This window comes from Cotesia glomerata, linkage group LG5 (genome assembly GCF_020080835.1).
Source record: "Cotesia glomerata isolate CgM1 linkage group LG5, MPM_Cglom_v2.3, whole genome shotgun sequence".
NCBI classification, from domain to species: domain Eukaryota; kingdom Metazoa; phylum Arthropoda; class Insecta; order Hymenoptera; family Braconidae; genus Cotesia; species Cotesia glomerata.
The window spans coordinates 1,212,540-1,231,499 of record NC_058162.1 but is presented as its reverse complement, the minus strand read 5'-3'; the positions used below and the strand labels follow the sequence as shown (position 1 = coordinate 1,231,499).

Genomic DNA, 18,960 nt, shown 5'->3' with positions numbered 1-18,960 from the left:
ATATTTAGTATTAAGACTTTAAATATTTTTTAATAATAAATTTATGAGAAATTCAATAAATTCATTATTTTTTATTTTGTAAGAATGAACCTTTACTTTTGAATTTTTGTTTTAGAAAATTATTTTTTTACTTACCTTACCTTTAAAAAGTACAACTTGATAATGTTGAAAAAATGATACTTAATTTAAAAAACATCTGATATTTTTTAGAATTTTTTAAATATATAAATTATAATAAGAAAAATTTATTTCAAAAATTCTAGCTCTTAAAATTTATAAATGCTATTTTTTTAAATAATTTTCTAGACCTAGTTTATTTAAAAAAAAAAATTGTCAAATGTCTGCTAACTTATGACATTAATTTTGATTATTATTTAATTTTTTTTTGACAAATAAATTTGTTCCCAAAAGTTATTTTTAAAAAAATAGCATTTTTAATTTTTAAAAAATTCTAGATGTCAATTTTTTTGCCATAATTAAAAAAAAATTAATTTAGTATTTAATAATTTTAAGAATTTTAGTGACAATAAATTATGACAAAAAAATATGATATTAAATTTAGCTGTCACTTGATCATTTTTTAATTTTATTTACAGTGAAAGCTGTTAAAAGTTACCCAGGTTGTCTTTCTTGCTTTTGTTAGCGTTTTATGAAAAATTGAAACAGAACTACAGCAACTTTTAACAGCTTTCAGTGTAACAATAAAATTTGTTCCGAAAAATTATTTAAAAAAAATAGCATTTAAAATTTTCTAAATATCAATTTTTTTTCTTAATTTTTTTTATGCAGTAATTTATTTATTAGAAAAATATTTAAAATTACTAAATATCTGCTGAATTAATTTTTATCAAAAAAATAAAAATTGACATATAAAAATTATTTAAAAAAATAAAAAATATTTTTTTAGAACAATTTTTTTTGTTAAAAAAATTAAAAAAATAATTAAATATCTGATAAAATTAAAGTCAGCTGTCACTTGACAGATTTTTAATTTTATTCAACAAAAAAATTAGTTCCAAAAAATTATTTCAAAAAAATATCATTTTTAATTAACTTCCCAAACTAATTTAAGTCTCCTAAAAAATGACAGTAACTAAAAACGTATTTTAATTGAGCGGCCATAAGTCACATGTCACCTTTAGTTCAAAAAACCGCCACGATCGCTAAAGTCGCCATAAGATGGCGCTGAATCTCCAAAAGAGAGCAGCACACTCGAGAGGAGAAAGAAGAGAAATAATACTGTTCATGTCCATGAGTACACGAGCGGAAGCGCGATCAAAGATGGAGATTTCGGTCCCCCCGACCCTCTAAAGCGGTATTCGTAGAAACTTGCGCTGTTGAACGACGACACGCGGACCCGAAGGGCATCAAGGTACGCGCACGTTGCTCGGCCAGCACGCGGCCAACTGGTGCACCAGGATGGAGCTCCGCGTCGGCAGCAGGTACCGACTCGGACGTAAAATCGGGAGCGGCTCCTTCGGCGACATTTATCTAGGTAACTATGACTTCCTTGGCAGGCTCCTTTCCCCCTCCTCCGTTATTGTCTCCATATTCTCTCCTCTCTCTCTCTCTTTCTCTCCCCAATTAACATCTTATCTTCCATAATAATATTTTGTCAATAATAACAAAATCCTTTTTCATAATATCAATCTTCCTCATCCACCACGTATTCATTTTTCCTATAACAATTCTCTGCCATAATAATAACAATAAAAATAATAATAATAATAATAATCATAATGATAATAGTGATTCTAATACTAACAATATATACTGTTGTTTAATAACTGCCCTCCTATCTATCCCAGTAGTTTGTTGCTACCCCACCGCCTAGTCTACGGCTCAGTCCTTAGTCTCATCACTCTTTTTCTTTGTTACATTAGGCACAAACATCTCGACAGGCGAAGAAGTCGCCATCAAGTTGGAATGCATAAAAACACGACATCCACAGTTACACATAGAATCAAGATTCTACAAGATGATGCAGGGCGGTGGTATGTACATACTCCAATCAACAACCAGACAAACGACAACAAACCAGTTGTTGCCATACGAATACCCTTTTTTTAAAAAACATCATGTCCCTTATCATATCACTACCCCATATCATAATAAGCTGTCGCTTATTATTATTATATTGCCCCTATTTTTAAATATCCAGATTACTATTTTAATAACATTATTTTTACCCTCTGAAATACAGTTGGAATTCCTGCTATAAAATGGTGCGGTTCGGAAGGTGATTATAATGTTATGGTGATGGAATTGTTAGGACCATCACTTGAGGATCTTTTCAACTTTTGCTCTAGGCGGTTTACGCTCAAGACAGTCCTACTACTCGCTGATCAAATGGTGAGTCATCAAATCATTTTTTTACAGCTTCTTAAATTTATGATATTAAATTTAGCTGAATTTTTTAATTTTCTTTAACAAAAAAATTGCATTTTTTATTTATTTTTTTTGTCATAATTTATTTGTTAAAAAATTTAATAAATATCTGCTAAATTAATTTTTATTAAAGCTAGCAGCCACTTGATAATTTTTTTATTTTTATAAACAAATTTGTTCAAAAAAACTATTTTTAAAATATTGCTTTTTTTTTTTTATTTTTTTTAAATTCTGTCATTTTTTTGCCATAATTCATTTATTAAAAAATTTAATAAATATCTGCTACATTAAATCTAGCAATCACTTGATAATTTTTTTATTTTTATAAACAAATTTGTTACAAAAAATTATTTTTAAAAAATTGCATTTTTTATTTTATTAAATTTCTGTCAATTTTTTTTTGTCATAATTTATTTATTGAAAAATTTAATTAATATCTGCTAAACTTTATTAAAGCTAGCAGTCACTTGACAATTTTTTAATTTTAACCAACAAATTTGTTCCAAAAAATTGCATTTTTAAAATTTTCTGCACATTAATTTTTTTTTTCCCATAATTTGATAAAAATATTATTAAATATTTAATCTCACACTAGGTACTTTTACTAATTTACTTTAAAGTAAATTTAATTATTAAAAAAAAAAATATTATTAATATTTATTAAATTTTTATTGTCACTTAATTAATTCAAATTTTACCAACGAGTTATGCTCTACTTAATCTTACATCCAAGTGGGTCATGCTAGTTTTACACCGTCGCCATTTACAACGAGTTTTATAAGCTTTAAAAATTGTAATTCTTACAACGTGCTAAACTTGTAATGTTTTTATTTTTATTTTTATTTGAATAAATGTAAATGCCTCCGTTTTTATTATTACGGAAAATGCTTTTTAGTTATTTTTAAAGCAACACTCCATAAGTTAATAAATCAATCTACAAATATTTATATATGTTTATCATTGTTTACATAATTAAAAACAAGGTTATTGACATTAAAATAAGAGTAAATATTCTTGTTTTCAAACAGAGTTATCTTGTATTTATTCAAGAATTTAGCGATGTTGCAAACAATTAATTTTATTACAATCATTAATAAAATTAATCTCTTGTTACTCATTTTTTTAAAATAAATAATTATTTATTTTTCAGATAAGCAGAATCGACTTCATTCACAGCCGTCACTTTATTCACCGCGATATAAAACCCGATAACTTTCTAATGGGATTAGGAAAAAAGGGTAATCTCGTGTACATTATAGACTTTGGACTCGCGAAAAAATATCGCGATGGTCGTACTCACAGGCATATACCTTACCGAGAAAACAAGAATCTTACTGGAACGGCTCGGTTAGTATCTAATTAATTAGTCATTGTCATTATTTATTTTTCTGTTAAATTAGTCTTAATTATTTCTGCTGGTATTTAAAACAAGTATCGGTGAAATTAACCCAGAAAAAAACGTGATATATTAACTAGATTAAGATTTAGATTTAAACGAAGAAATTTATGGATTTATCCAGTCAAATTTATTTTATTTTACTTTTGATAGATTTAATATTTGGTTTTTAGTATTTTAAGCCTTATTTTATTTTTATTTGGTAACTAAGATTGTATTATTTTAGGAAATAATTATTTAATACTGATCATGATTTATTCATAGCAGTTTTAAGCTTATTAATTTAATAAACAATTGTTATAGGTATGCAAGTATAAATACACACATGGGAATTGAACAATCACGGAGAGATGATCTCGAATCATTAGGTTATGTGTTTATGTATTTTAACACGGGTAGTTTACCGTGGCAAGGATTAAAATCAGCTACTAAGAGACAAAAATATGAACGGATATCCGAGAAAAAAATGTCGACGTCGATTGACGAACTTTGTAAAGGATTTCCTGGTAATTATTTTTATTTTTTTATAGTCTTAAATGTAAAAATTTATTTTAGAGTAAAAAAAAATTTTTTTAAAAGATTTAAAATAAAATTTAAAAAATATTAAATTTAATAAATTAAAAACAATATATACTTTAATGAATTAAAAAAAATTTTTAATTAAAAAAAAAATAAAATTTAATAAATTAAAAAAAATTTTTAATTTTAAAAATAAAATTGACAATTAAATGATTTTTTTTTTTGCAGTTGAGTTTGCTAAGTACCTGAGGTACTGTCGACAAATAAGATTTGAAGAGCGACCAGACTACTCATATCTCCGGCAGCTATTTCGCACGCTTTTTCACCACGAAACTTTCACCTATGATTATGTTTTTGACTGGAACATGCTCAAGTTCGGTAATGTGAGGCAACAAGCGTTACCAGCGGCACAACAGGCACCTACACACTCTCAACCTGTTAATGTTCCGCTGTCATCGGGAACAAATAACGAGCAAGAGCACCCCTCTAGGTCAGTCAGTATTTTAATAATTATTATTATTTTAAGTATGAGTATTAATGTTTATGGTAGAATAACTCGATTTATCCCTGATGCTGGCGAGGTTACCAGCTAAAGCTTAGGCGTTTTATAAATAGCCGTGTCGCGTTCGAAATCTATTTTAGTCTTGGGTCAATGCATCGCCAATGAGTACGTGAATCAGATGTATTTGATACATAGCCTAGCTGACAATTAATCAAACGTAAATATTAAGGTTAATTAATAATATTGTTATCAATAGTTCAGGTGTGAAAAATAATTTCACGCTCAAGTGGTATTTGATAACAATAATAAATGAAATTTATTTATTATAGAAAATTTTATATAAAAAAAAAATAATTAGCTTAAATTAATACTTTACTTGGAAAAAATTATTTTAAAAATTTAAAACATTTTTTTAAATATATTTTTGACTAATTTGCTTGATTGAATAATTTTCATATATACATATATATATATATATATATATATGAAAAATTGATGTGGGTACTCAAATGAAAGGTCTCGATGAGTGTAACATCAAGATGAGCTTATATCTTTAAAAAGGTCAATAGTTCACGAGATACAAGCTCGTTTCTTAATTACGTTAAATTGCTCTGTACTTTCTTAACTATCGACATTTTTAAAGATATAAGCTCATATCGATGTTACAGTCATCAAGAGCTTTTATTTGAGTACCCACATGCATTTTGATATATTTTTCATATATACATGTATATAATATATATAAATATATAAAATATATGAAAAATTAATGTGGGTACTCAAATGAAAGGTCTCGATGAGTGTAACATCAAGATGAGCTTATATCTTTAAAAAGATCAATAGTTCACGAGATACAAGGTCATTTCTTAATTAAGTATCTAGATATAGAGCATTTTCGAATGCAGTCTAAATACTAATAAATTGAATTGTAAGTTTATAATTACAACTAGAATAAAATTGGTAGCTATAATAATACATACCGTAGATTTACCAGATAAATAAATATATATTTTACTGAGTTACAGGATTTACACGCGTCAGTGTCTTGCAAATGCATCGGGTACAGCAGGTGGACCAACGGTAAGCACCTCGGGACGTCGTCAGAAGCACGAGACGGAGCAAGAGGAGCAAGATAAAAGCGATCTTCAAGGTAAAATACAATTCTACCAAAAGTTGTGCGCTAGCCAGCAGCAGGCAATCGCCGATCGTAGGAATGCGACAACAACGGCAAGCGGTGTGTCGCATACAGTTAACCACGATCCAGCTGGTACTGCACCAAGTGCCTTTAGATTCAGCACATTCAAATCCGCGCCGGGTAATAAACCACCACCCGATCCTAACTCACCCGAGTCACTTGACCTCTCGGGTCTCGGGTTGGGCCACCGCGATATTGTAACTCGTAGTAGGGCTGATCATAATTCTGGACGTTCACGTGATTGCTACCAATCAGGTGCTCCTCGTCTTCCGGAGAGAAGCACCAACGCGGAAGCTCATCGTATGGACAAACAGAGTTATTTTTTTCATGGGCATAAAACTCAGAAAAACGTAGAAAAAAATTATAATTCTGAGTTTAACGATAATGCGGATGCAGCCAAATTCCAAGCCACTGAAATTCTTCCATTGCAATTTGATTACAATTTTTTACCCAAAAAAACTGATGATAATTTTTTCAAGTACCGCAACCAGGTTAGTCACGCTAATGATGAGTCAAGCCAGGTAAATATTGAGTTTACTGAAAGAGAGGGTGAGTTTTTTAAAAAAAGTAGCACTGAGTTACTTCAAGCGACTGCTACAACAATTAAACAAAGAACATTTTCATTTCGCAGCAAAGATAAAGTACACAAAAGTCTTGAATCTTTAGATCCAAATCCAGATTACGGGAATTTGGACGCTAAAAGCCTCGATAATTTTCCCGACGAGACCGCCAAGCTGTCATTCTGTCACAGCAAGCAGCACAGCCTTGATTCAGCCCAAAAAAATAATGACTCCTCAACAGTTAAACGCAAACGACCGAATTTCTTTCAGCGTGTTGGACGCAGTCTACATTTTTTACCCCGAGACAAAGAACGCACGCAAGATTTATTGAAGCAGAGCTGCTGTGAGCAAACAGAAAGTATAAAAAAAGATAAAAATGATGATGATAATAATAAAGATAAGAATGAGTATTTTTTGCGCAAACAACAGGACAGCAATTTTTTTGAGGCTGCTGAGGTGTTTAATACTAAGAATGATTTTTTTTATGATAATCGCCCGAAACGAGAACCATTGTTGCAGTTCAAGGGAAATGAATTGAGCAACAATTTTGTGACGGGCGATTACAAAACACGTAAGACTGCTGCCGAAGAACAAGATAATGATAATGATAAATTAAGTTTTAATACTCACGAGTCTACCAGCGGTAATAAGGACAGTTTAGAAATCGGGTACTCGATAAGCCAGCTAGGGAGATTGTATATACAGAATATACAAAATCAAGGCGACCAATTGGGCCCTAATGAAATTATTGATGGGCAAAAAAATTATCTGGACTGGATCCCAAGAACTGATTTGGATGTACTTAGTCACGTTGATTCGTTCAAACGCAAGCCCCAGGGGAATATGGATATTCTTAAAGGGATTTTGCTTGATATATTTGTCTGTATCTGCATTTGAGTTAAACTTGTTCAGTACCGCGTTATTTTTTAATCTTCTATCGTTATTGTCTTTAAATCGTTTATAGCTCGTCGATATATTAAGATTCTTTTCAGTCGTATTTTTCTTTTTTTTCTACGTCCGTTTGCATTCACGATTTATTGGTTTTAGTTTTAAAACTTATTTTATATTTTAAGGCATATATATTCCTATTGAAAAGTATATATGGGTTTGAGGAGGTCCTATCGCTTTTTATCCATTTTTTAAATATCTATTTTATCAAAATTTTGGATTTTTTTTATTAAATATCTTTTAAATAAGAGTACAAATGTATATCAGAAATATATTTTTCATACAATTTAAAAGTTATTATGTACAAATAGGGTCAATTTTATTTTGGGCCATAATTAGGTGAAAAATTAACATTTTTTTATTTTTTTTTTTTTTACGGCGCATTTATGATTAAAAATGTCGTAAAAAAAAATAACTTTTTTTGTCTTCTAAAGTTGGAAAAAATTTTGGCTTTCATGTTTTTGGATAAAATTTCTATTTTATGTTTTTGATATATTTTTTTTTTTTTTAAAGTACATAAAAAAAGAAACAATTTAAAAAAAATTTAATATCACAATTTTTTAAAAAATTTATAAATTTTTTTGAATTAATTAATTATAAATTTTTTTTTTAATTTGTTAAAATTGTAATAATTAATTTTTCATTTTTTTTTTGTATTTAAAAAAAAAATATATCAATAAAATAAAATAGAAATTTCATTAAAAAAAATGAAAATTAAAATGATTGACTCCACTTGTAAATATTTACCTCAAAATATTTTTGAAAAAAAAAAAAATTTTTTTACTAAAATCTAAACACAATATTTTTATACATAAATTAAAACGCGATCAGACCTCCTTAATGATTCGCAATGCAATTTTTTTCTCATTAACTTAATGTAGCTCGGTTAATTAATGAATTATTTTTTAATAATTTTAAGATAAACGCTAAATGCGTACACGAGTCATGCCAAACTTACCGATTGACAATAATATGTATTAGTTACAAACTTTTTGTACATACCATCAAATTTATACACTTAAGCTTTACAAAACTCGAATTTTGAATCTCTGAAAAAACATTTAATTAATTAATTAAAAAAAAAAATTAATTAATTAAAAAAGATCTTTATTTTAAACCTAGTTTTAAACTTCAATCAATACGATTTGATTTAATGTGTTCTTTTTCCTGCCTATTATTATTATTGACAACTCATTTATTTAAATGATTATATTACACGATAATATTAATAATAATAAATAAAATACTCTTAATGGACTGAATAGCCTACGACTCGGTAAAACGTATATTTTTAATCAACTACTTACTATAAAAAAAAAAAAAAAAATAATTAATATCCATGTCTTATTATCACTCACATTTAATAAGTTCATTAATTGTATAATCAAATGAGTGGAGCTGGCTGGAGGACAATAGCTGTAATTATTGACGCTTTAATTATTTAAACCAATGTCAGAAAATAAAATTAACACTCAGGTAAATTGATTTAAAAAAAAAAGCCTCCAGCTTTTCTTCTCATAAAAAAAAAAAACGTGTTTCTTTCGTCTTTATTTTGCCCATTTATTCATCGTCTTCATATCATCTATGTAAAATGACTGTTTTTTAAGGATGATTAAAAGAAGGTAGAAATAAATGTTTTTCCATTCAAGGACTGGTTTGTTTTTTTATTTATCTCACTTTACTCCAATTTTTTTTTTTTTTTTTTTTTTTTAATTTCAAATATCCTGGTCAAAATTTTTCTCACTTGGCTTGAATGGAAAAACCACGGCTTGTTTTTTTTTTTTTTTTTTAATTTTATTGAAATAATAAAATAGTAAAAAGTCGGGTAATTTTTTATAATATTACAGTCATTAATTTTCATTCATTTTTTTTATAAAAATTCTTAATTTTTATTTCTTCTTTTCCATTTGAACGGCCAAGCGCGAAAGATATCCTATAAATTAATTTAAATTAATTTAATAGATATATATTATTATTTTTATTAATTGATTATTTCGTTTTAAGAAAAGTGATTATAATTATTTATAAATATAAATATTAGGGCACTGTGGTGGGTATTTTTAAATATTCTTGATCCCGTGTTGAAAAGAAGTTTCTGCTTTTTTATTTTGTTTGCATGTTTTACAATTGTTAAAAAAAAAAAAAAAAAAAAATGCACGTGCAAAGGCAAGTGTCTTAAAGATTGAATAAAAATTTATTTAATAATAAATAGTTATTTAAATGAGTGTAGCTGTCAGAGGATTTATTGGCTCCTAAACTTGGACCAATAGCATGAAAAAATTGCATTGAACCCAAATACGCAATAATTATTATTATTATTTGTTACTATTTATATAATATAAAAATAATAAAATTATTAATTAATTTTAATTAAAATCCTTGATAAATAATTAATTAGATGTAAATTGAGAGTTTTGTTTTATCTTGGTGATCTCTTTCAGCGAGCGGTACGGATGGACATGAAAAACGGCGGGTCAGCATAAGATTACACCGTAACACAGCAGCAGCTGCTGCTGAGATGCAGCCAAAACCCAAGTGAGTTGTATTTTTTTTGGTTTTTTAAGTATTAGTATTAATTAAATCGCGTGACAAATGCCAATAGGATGTAAAAAAATTTTTTATTGCCATTCTGTAAAAAGTGTCTTAAATTATACGCCCTTTTAGTTGTAGAAACTTAAAAATTTAGTGATCTAAATAAAAAAAAGTTTTTTTTCGGTGACCATTTTGTCCCTTTTTGTAGTTTAATTAAATTTTCATATTCATTATAATATTGCTTCATCGATGTAAAATTATTTTCATTTTTTGTAATAAAAAACATAATTTTTTTTATACCTTCTTTTGACTTTAAGAAACTTCAAAATTTTGTGATCTAAATAAAAAAAAATTTGAGAATTTTAAATAAAGCCAAATAAAAAATGTTTTTACCATTTTATAAAAATTAAAAAAAAATTTTTTTCGTTGACCATTTTGCCCCGTTTTGTAGTTTAATTAATTTTTCATATTTATTATGATATAGCTTCATTGATGTAGCATTATTATCTTGTATTGTAATAAAAAACTAAATTTTTTTTCATACGCCCTTTTAACTTTAAAAATTAAAAAATTTAGTCATTTTAATAAAAAAAAATTTTTTAATGTTTAAGAATTCTAAATAAAGTCAAAAAATGTTTTTACCATTTTATAAAGATAAAAAAAATTTTTTTTCATTGACTATTTTGCTTCTTTTTGTAGTTTAATTAATTTCTCATACTTATTATAATATTGCTTTATTAATGTAGCATTATTACCATTTTTTGTAATAAAAAACATAATTTATTTTATAGCAACATTTTTTTCAAAGCCAAAAGATCTTATACCTTTAAAACACTCCCTTTTTGCATTAATATTTCAAAAAAAATTTTTTTTACTGATTTTTACGTTTTAAACAATGTCGAGTTAATTGGCAAAAAAATTTTTTTTTGCTGTAGGAATACGCCCTTTTGGCATTAGTCACTAGAAATGGTTAAGGTTGCACTCGAACACTAATCATCTCATCACTGACCTTAGATCATAAATCATAAAAAACATCCATTGCACTTTTCACGTAGTTTAATTTAAATGGGTCGCTATACCGTGGCATGGTTCTCCTCGGGTAAACGAGTCTTATCTATTAGAATAGTGATTGAAAATAATAAAACCGTGATGCATGTTAGACAGTACATAAATGTTTTTTTTTTTTTTTTTTTTTTTTTTATTTTTTTATTTGTTTCCGTTGATTACAGGTAAACGATCTACAGTCATGTAAAAAAGGAAATCGCGTAGACACGATGGACGAATATTAATTGACATGCAGTCACCGAAGTGAAAGAAGCTAAATTAACACTATGCCATGCCATGGTATACAAGACTCTAGAACGAGAGGATTGATGCGACATGACTTTTATTTTATCTTTACACAATAAATATTTAAATTATAATTAAAATTAAGATTCTAAATTAAGCTCTCGTTGATGAAAAAAAAAAAAAAAAAACACGTGGGGTGATACAGTGCTTGCTTAAGAGACATAGACCTAATTTAAGCAAATTTGTAAAGCTTATATTAGCTTTTTAATAATTAATTATAATTATTAAGTCTCTTTTAAATTAAAGTACTTAATACTTGTTGTAAAGTATTTGTCAGCAGTAACTCGCTTAATGTTGCTGTTTGTGTATGTTTTGTTTTGGAAGCGCCAATGTGATGGCAATGGCTCCACCAACCCAGGTGGTCAAGCGGGCAAACGTTCAACACAACAAATAAGCCAACAAAAACAAGTTAAATCACAAACAAGTAAAACCCGAGGCTTGTCTTCTGCAACAGCTGGTGCTCGTCAACCTCGTAAATAATTTTCAACATCAACTATCGATTTTATTAAATTTATTAGCTTAGAATTATTTATAATAATTAAAATTACCTTCGTTGAGGTTCGACATTTTCTCCCCGGCTCTATCTATTTATAATTTTTTGTTATACTTATTGATTAATTACGGCTGAATGATTGTAAGATTTAATTGTGAGTCTATTAAGTTAATGATTTAATTATAGCATTATTATTATCACATTTCATGTCACAAGATTCTTAATTATTTGTACTAAGCTTTTGGCGTGTCTTGTTTTGTACCTTTTTTTTTTACTTAATTTTTTTTTGTCTTAAGGGGGTATTCTGGTTTAGAAGCATGAAATTTCTGGTAATTTTTTAAGTCCCGTAAAAAAAGGCAATCAATATTTTTACTACCCATTTTTTTATAATTTTTTTACAATCTTATAGTAATTAAATTATAATTAAAAAAATGTAATTAAAAAATTCCACATGTGGAAATTAATAAAAATTATAAGTAAAAATTTTTTCATTGTATTTGATTTGTTATAAAAATTTTTAAAATTGACAGCTGACGGCTAAGTTTCATTATTTATTAACATCGTAATAAATGAAAATTAAGTTAGCCGACTTTTAAAAATTTTTAAGATTTTTTTTTATTAAAAAAATGATTACAAAAAAAATTTTCATTTGAAAAAAACTTTAAAAACTGTAAGTGCAATTTTTTAAAAATATTTTTTTTTGTTCTAATTTGTCGGCTAATTTTAGTATTATTCGTAAGAATATAGGAAAAAATAAAAAAAAGTTTAAAATTTTAGAATTTTTAACTTTTTTTATTTTTTTCTGTATTCTTATAATGTTAATAAAAAACTTTTAAAAAAATGGATAGTAGAAATATTGATTGCCTTTTTTTTACGACACAAAAAATTACCTGAAATTTTATGCTTCTAAATAAGAATATTACCTTAAAGTTTAAAATCTGAGAAGTGTTAGGAGCAATTATCTTGTAATTTTTTTTATTCCACTAAAATATACGAGAACTTGACGACTGAAATATTTTTTGACCAAGTGACAAGCTCTCATTTCTGAAATGGCAAAAAAAATTTTATTTTTTAAATTTAGAGAAAAATAGTCGCTAAATTATTTATCATGTTTTTTGAATTTGTAAAAAATTAGTACATTTAATAAAAAAAAAAAAAAAAAATTAAGAATCGTGATAAATTATAAAATGTATAAATATAAGAAGTGATTTTTCTAAGTAGATAAATTTTGACTTTTTGGTTTTAAATAACGCCGCTAATAAAATAATTATTGTATTTAATGCCAATTATCGTTTACTGGAATATTTGTGCCGGTTTCCCCGAGATTAAACACATAATTTAAATATATATTAACTATAATAATAATAAATAATATTCTTTATAATGGATAGTTAAATCAAATCTAAGCGATAAAATAATTTTTTAAATTATTATCTTTGATATAAGACATAACAGAACATTTTTATGCTAGCTGAATTATAATTACTATAAATCTAAAATATATATTTTAGATACAATTAATTTTTAGTATTATCGGCAATTTAATACAGTGAAAATAAATTTCAACGATTTAAATATTATAATTTAAAGATAAGTCTGGATTAGATTGAAAAAAAAATCTGTAGCAATAAAATTTAATTAAAAAATAAATTTTTACTATTAATAATAATTATTATTTAAGTTTATTTTTTAATTATAATTTTTTTTACAGGCCAATTGTTTTAAATTTTAACTAACAAGATGTACATTACACTGCCAGTATAATTCCTTGTATTTTTCCAGAAATTAATGTAGACCTTCAAATTGACTGACCTTAATTTAATTATTTAATCCAAAAAAAAGCCTTGATTAAATTTTGGTGTGACCGGCACTTTGTTAAATGTAAATAATTTTTTATAACATTTTTTAATAATTAATTAATCCTTAATTAATTATTAAATAACTTTAAAAAATTATTAACCAGTTAATTTTTTCCATTTTTTATTGTAGAAAAAAATTAATTAAATAATTAAATTTTGTTAAATTAATTAATTATTAAATAATTTTTAAAAAATTAATTAATTAAATTTTGTTTAATTAATTAATTATTAGATAACTTTTAAAAAATTATTAAACAGCTAATTTTTTCCATTTTTTATTGTAGAAAAAAATTAATTAATTAAATTTTGTTAAATTAACGGCCTAGTAAAATTTATAGAAGCAATTATTTGGCGATTAATTTTAAAGTGGTAATGGTAATAATTGTGTAACGAATCAAACAATTTGTATATATCATATACAACTTATTAATTAAATATAATCAATATAAGACCTTAATATAAGCTAAGTATAAAAAAATAACAAAAGCTAAATATTAACGCACGTTAGCTTTTTTTAAAGGATTAATAATTTTTATATATTAAAAAAAAATATTTTCTCTCCATTATTTTATAGTAATTTTAAATCAGGCAACGCTTGTAATTGTCGCTAAAAAATTGTTATTAATGCGTGAAATATGCCTGAAAAAATTATATTATTTCCATGACGTTTTACTGAAAATTATTAATTAAGTAATTTTAATGTGAGAATGTGTTGTATGTTAATGTAAATAATTGCTTTTTTCGGTACGAAAGATTAATTGGGGAGAAATATTTTTTAAATTTATTATTTATTATTATTATAATAATATTCTGATAAATTGAAAAAAAAAATTAAAATATGAAAAAGGAAAAAAAAATAATGTACTTAGTTGATAATTGTTTGTTTTATGTTGCGAGAAATCCGCCGTCGATGGGCAATGCAACGCCGTTAATCATTGAACTGCGATCACTTAGTAGGTAAACAATTGGGTCTATAACTTCGTCAACCTCTGTAATATATCGTCAAATTTTAAATGTATTAGTTGTAAATTTAAGAATACAAAATGTATGTATGGTTAATGATTAATGATAATGACCATTGGATTATATACAATTTATTATCTAGGGTGTGAGTTCCAGGCGTGAAAAAAAAAAAAAAAAAAATTAATGATATAATTTTTATGTCTATGTGAGTGAATAATTATTTACAAGGGGATGATTTTAAAATACATAGTACAATTTCTTACCGGCAAAACGTCCTAGTGGTATTTTTTCTGTCATACTGCGAGCTTTTTCTGGATCTCCCCATCCTAATTTTCCCATCGCTGTCAAAACTACTGTTGGATTGACTGCGTTTACACGAATATTGTGAGGGCCTAATTCTAAAGCCATTGTTCTGAAAAAATTTTTAGGTTTTATAATTATAAATTGAAGAAATTTTCAGATTTCTAGATTTTTTTTTTATATTATCTATATTATTAAGAGAATAAGAAAAATTTTGTCTTCGGGATAGAAATGACCTTGTATCTTGTGAACTATTGACATTTTAAAAGATATAAGTTCATCCCGATGTTACACTCATCGAGACCTTTCATTTGAATACCCACATCAATTTTTCATATATTTATGTATACTATATATATGTATATATGAAAAATATATCAAAAATGCATGTGGGTACTCAAATGAAAGCTCTTGATGAGTGTAACATCGTGATGAGCTTATATCATTAAAAAAGTCAATAATTAAGAAAGTACAGTGCAATTTAACAAATATCTTTTGAAATATTGACATTTTTAAAGATATAAGCTCATCCCGATGTTACACTCATCGAGACCTTTCATTTGAGTACCCACATCAATTTTTCATATATTTCATATATTTATGTATACTATATAAATGTATATATGAAAAATATATCAAAAATGCATGTGGGTACTCAAATGAAAGCTCTTGATGAGTGTAACATCAGGATGAGCTAATATCTTTAAAAAGGTCAATAGTTAAGAAAGTACAGTGCAATTTAACAAATATCTTTTGAAATATTGACATTTTTAAAGATATAAGCTCACCCCGACATTACACTCATCGAGACCTTTCATTTGAGTACCCACATCAATTTTTCATATATTTATATATATTATGTATATGTATATATGAAAAATATACTAAAAATGCATGTGGGTACTCAAATGAAAGCTCTTGAAGAGTGTATTATCAGGATGAGTTTATATCTTTAAAAAGGTCAGTAGTTAAGAAAGTACAGTGCAATTTAACAAAATTCATTACTTGGTCAACATATCAACAGCTCCTTTAGACGCGCAATAAACTGCATGATCTTTAAGAGCAGCATGGCTCGCTTGAGAAGAAACATTAACAATACTTCCAGAGGCTTTCCTCTTGATCAAGTCTTCTGCTACCACTTGAGACACATTGAACATTGATTTAACGTTAATAGTCATCGTCAGGTCAAAGTGTTGTTCTGTTTGCTGCAAAAATGGCGCAAGACAAGCTACTCCTGCATTATTGACGAGCATGTCGATTGGTAAGACCTTTTTCACAGCATTTCTTGTCGCTTCCCAGTCTGCGAGGTCCACCGCAACTGTCTCAATTGTTGGATCTTCTTTTTTTAAAGAGTCCAAGTTGGACGCTGTTTTTGACAAGGCGATTACTGTTCCGTTGAACTTTGACAAGCGCAGAGCTAATTCTCTGCCGATACCTTGATTTAAATTTATTTATCATTAGTTTTATAAAATTAGTAATATTAATAATTAATTACATTGAAATTGAGAGACATTTTATAATTTTTTCTAATAAATAATTATTTAAAAAAAAATTAGGAAAACGGTTGACCCTAAAGGCCATCCCTGCAACTTCCCGCTACCTCCATACCTAAGTGCTCAACAATTCACTTATTTTTTAAGCTCTTTGAGCTCAAAAATATAATATTCGTATAAGTTTGAGCTCTCCGAGCTCAAAACATCGCTGTTCTGTGCTTTTGAGCTCTTTGAGCTCAAAAGACTAATGGAAGTTTTATAGAACACTATTTTTTGAATTTTCAAACCGCAATAACTTTTGAATGAATTAACCGATTTACGGCTCGCGGTTTACGGCTTTCAACGCAGTTTTTTGAGTTCTTTAAAAAATATTTAAACGTAAATTGGTCAGACTGAAAATTTCATAGAAATTCTGAAAAAAAACATTTTTTTCAATTTTTTTCGACAACGATATCTCACGAACCAATCAACCGATTTTGACCGGGCTGGTGGCAATCGACGTGGTTTTTTGAGGCTAAGAGCTGATTAGTTTTTGGAATTGATCGGTTCAGCCATTTAAAAGATATTTCAAAAAAAACAATTTTTGGAAATTTTATTTTTGAGATTTCTCAAAATTGATCGACTCAAATTCTAAAAATTAGTATCAGAATTCTAGGGGCAAAGAAACTCTTCAGAACGCCGCTTATTTCGATCGAATTGGATGATCCGTTCAAAAGTTATGCGAGATTTACATACACACACACACACAGACTCGGTGACGTCACCGCGGAAATAGTCAGGAAAGCTTCCTAGGACCTCAAAACGTCGAGATCTGATGAAAACTCGATTTTCGAAAAACGGGGTGAAAACTATAACTTCCCGATTTTTGAAAATTTACAATTTTCTTAGCGGGAAGTTAAAAAATTTTTTTTTAACTCTATTTTTAGAAGGTCAAAAAAATAAAAAATGCAATTTTTTTAAACCTAAACATAAGGATTAAAATAAAAATTTTTATTATTTAATTTATATTTTATATTTACCTTGTCCAGCACCTGTGATTAAAATACGTTTACTCTTAAATGAAATATTCATTGCAGCGAATTTACCAAAGAACTGCTGCTAATTTTATTTATTCTCTATTTATATAACTATAAAGAAAAATATGATTAATATTAATGCGTTATAAATCCAAGTATTAGGTAACAATTGATAAGAATTTATATTCAGATTTAAAAACGTCACTAAAGTTACATATTATAAATCATAATCTGTCATAGACAGTCTATATTTGAAGAATATTTTATCAAGAGCGGTTTATAGTTTTTCTCATGTATGTGATAAAATTTCGAAAAAAAACGCTTCGCTCTTCGATAGATAATTAAATTATCTATCGAAGGGCCAAGCGCTTTTTTGGAAAATTTTCATTTATTTATGCATAAAATGCGTTTTAAAATTCCATTTGTTGTACAAGTATGACAGAGATACTTTCGTTTGTCCAATAGAGGGCGAGAGAGAGAAAAAATGTAAACCCTTCTTAAAATTTATTTTTTTAGAAGAAATAATCGAAGATAATTTTTTTTATATGAAAAATTTAGTAAATAATAAATATATTCTTCCTTTAGATTACTTCTTATATATTTAAAAAATTAATGAGTATTATTACTGATAAAAAATTAATCAAAATAAAATTTAATTATAAAATTATAAAAAAATTTTTAATGTCTGTTAGCTTCGGTGTCATTAATAATATTGGCTACTTTTGGTCAGTAAACATCACTAATGACCTACAAAAGCTCTTTTATCAGCTGTTTGTTTCTTTACATACATATTACATGAATTTATTTCAAAATAAACTGAAAATATGGATTAATTTTTAAAAATTTAATTTACTGTTTATATAAATCACATTGAACTTCACGCTTTGATCTTATAAAAAAAAAATTATCTGATTTTTTTAACACTTTTAAATAACAATAGTTTGAATAAAAAATATTTTTGTAACCTAAACAAAATTATTGTGCATATAATTGATTTATATATAAAGAAAAAAAAATTAATTTACTTTTTTTCGCTCAATTTGTTAATCAGAACATTAAATTATTTTTATAAATTATAATAATAAAAAATGATCTTTAGAGTTAACGGTGTCTACCCAATGACTGGATTTTATTTAATATATATGAGTTTGTCTTGTTAAAGTATGACGTGTAGATAAAATTGGTCTTGAAGCATATGCCGTTAGCCAATGTAAATTAAATTAAATAATTGACAAATATTAATAGGTACAACTTTGGACTTAAAAAGACTGGAATAAAAACACAATTTGTTTTTTTTTTCAAATATCATATGTATAATTATAATTTTACAAAAGAACAAATTATTAGTCATTAATTAAAGCAGCAAGAAATTTATTACTTGCCAAATTATCAGAAAGTTACAATTATAATTATCATTATTGTTACTGATATCATTCTCTCAATGCG

General features: G+C 26.5%; 2 protein-coding genes across 6 annotated transcripts; one reads left to right on the top strand and one right to left on the bottom strand.

Annotated features, from left to right (window-relative positions):
• The first annotated feature begins 1,233 nt into the window (after positions 1-1,233).
• On the top strand, positions 1,234-11,884 carry LOC123266273 (casein kinase I-like). 3 transcript variants are annotated; one of them, XM_044730426.1, is made up of 9 exons: positions 1,234-1,495; positions 1,884-1,994; positions 2,204-2,352; positions 3,539-3,735; positions 4,088-4,290; positions 4,532-4,793; positions 5,831-5,955; positions 9,950-10,043; positions 11,711-11,884. In XM_044730426.1, exons 1-9 carry the CDS (start codon positions 1,420-1,422, stop codon positions 11,868-11,870), a joined length of 1,377 nt encoding a protein of 458 aa, XP_044586361.1. In that variant the 5' UTR covers positions 1,234-1,419; the 3' UTR covers positions 11,871-11,884. The 3 variants fall into 3 exon arrangements, with proteins under 3 accessions (XP_044586361.1, XP_044586362.1, XP_044586363.1); XM_044730427.1 differs by having other exon boundaries at positions 1,235-1,495; positions 11,715-11,884; XM_044730428.1 differs by having other exon boundaries at positions 1,235-1,495; positions 11,270-11,884.
• Positions 9,384-17,636, bottom strand: LOC123266274 (L-xylulose reductase). 3 transcript variants are annotated; one of them, XM_044730430.1, is made up of 5 exons: positions 17,518-17,625; positions 16,011-16,440; positions 14,969-15,117; positions 14,608-14,731; positions 9,384-9,441 (listed from the first exon to the last, which is right to left on the bottom strand). In XM_044730430.1, exons 1-4 carry the CDS (start codon positions 17,567-17,569, stop codon positions 14,628-14,630), a joined length of 735 nt encoding a protein of 244 aa, XP_044586365.1. In that variant the 5' UTR covers positions 17,570-17,625; the 3' UTR covers positions 9,384-9,441; positions 14,608-14,627. The 3 variants fall into 3 exon arrangements, with proteins under 3 accessions (XP_044586365.1, XP_044586366.1, XP_044586364.1); XM_044730431.1 differs by lacking the exon at positions 9,384-9,441 and adding an exon at positions 12,809-12,927; XM_044730429.1 differs by lacking the exon at positions 9,384-9,441 and having other exon boundaries at positions 14,500-14,731; positions 17,518-17,636.
• Between the last annotated feature and the right edge of the window lie 1,324 nt (positions 17,637-18,960).

Bases quoted from the DNA above. Each gene is read 5' to 3' on its own strand.
- LOC123266273 (XM_044730426.1), top strand. From the start codon at position 1,420: ATGGAGCTCCGCGTCGGCAGCAGGTACCGACTCGGACGTAAAATCGGG. The intron at 2,353-3,538 runs GTGAGTCATCAA...TTTATTTTTCAG, and splicing joins TACTACTCGCTGATCAAATG to ATAAGCAGAATCGACTTCAT. The intron at 10,044-11,710 runs GTGAGTTGTATT...TGTTTTGTTTTG, and splicing joins GAGATGCAGCCAAAACCCAA to GAAGCGCCAATGTGATGGCA.
- LOC123266274 (XM_044730429.1), bottom strand. From the start codon at position 17,569: ATGAATATTTCATTTAAGAGTAAACGTATTTTAATCACAGGTGCTGGA. The intron at 16,441-17,517 runs GTAAATATAAAA...ATTTAAATCAAG, and splicing joins AATCACAGGTGCTGGACAAG to GTATCGGCAGAGAATTAGCT. The intron at 15,118-16,010 runs GTAATGAATTTT...AAATTTTTTCAG, and splicing joins GCTGTTGATATGTTGACCAA to AACAATGGCTTTAGAATTAG.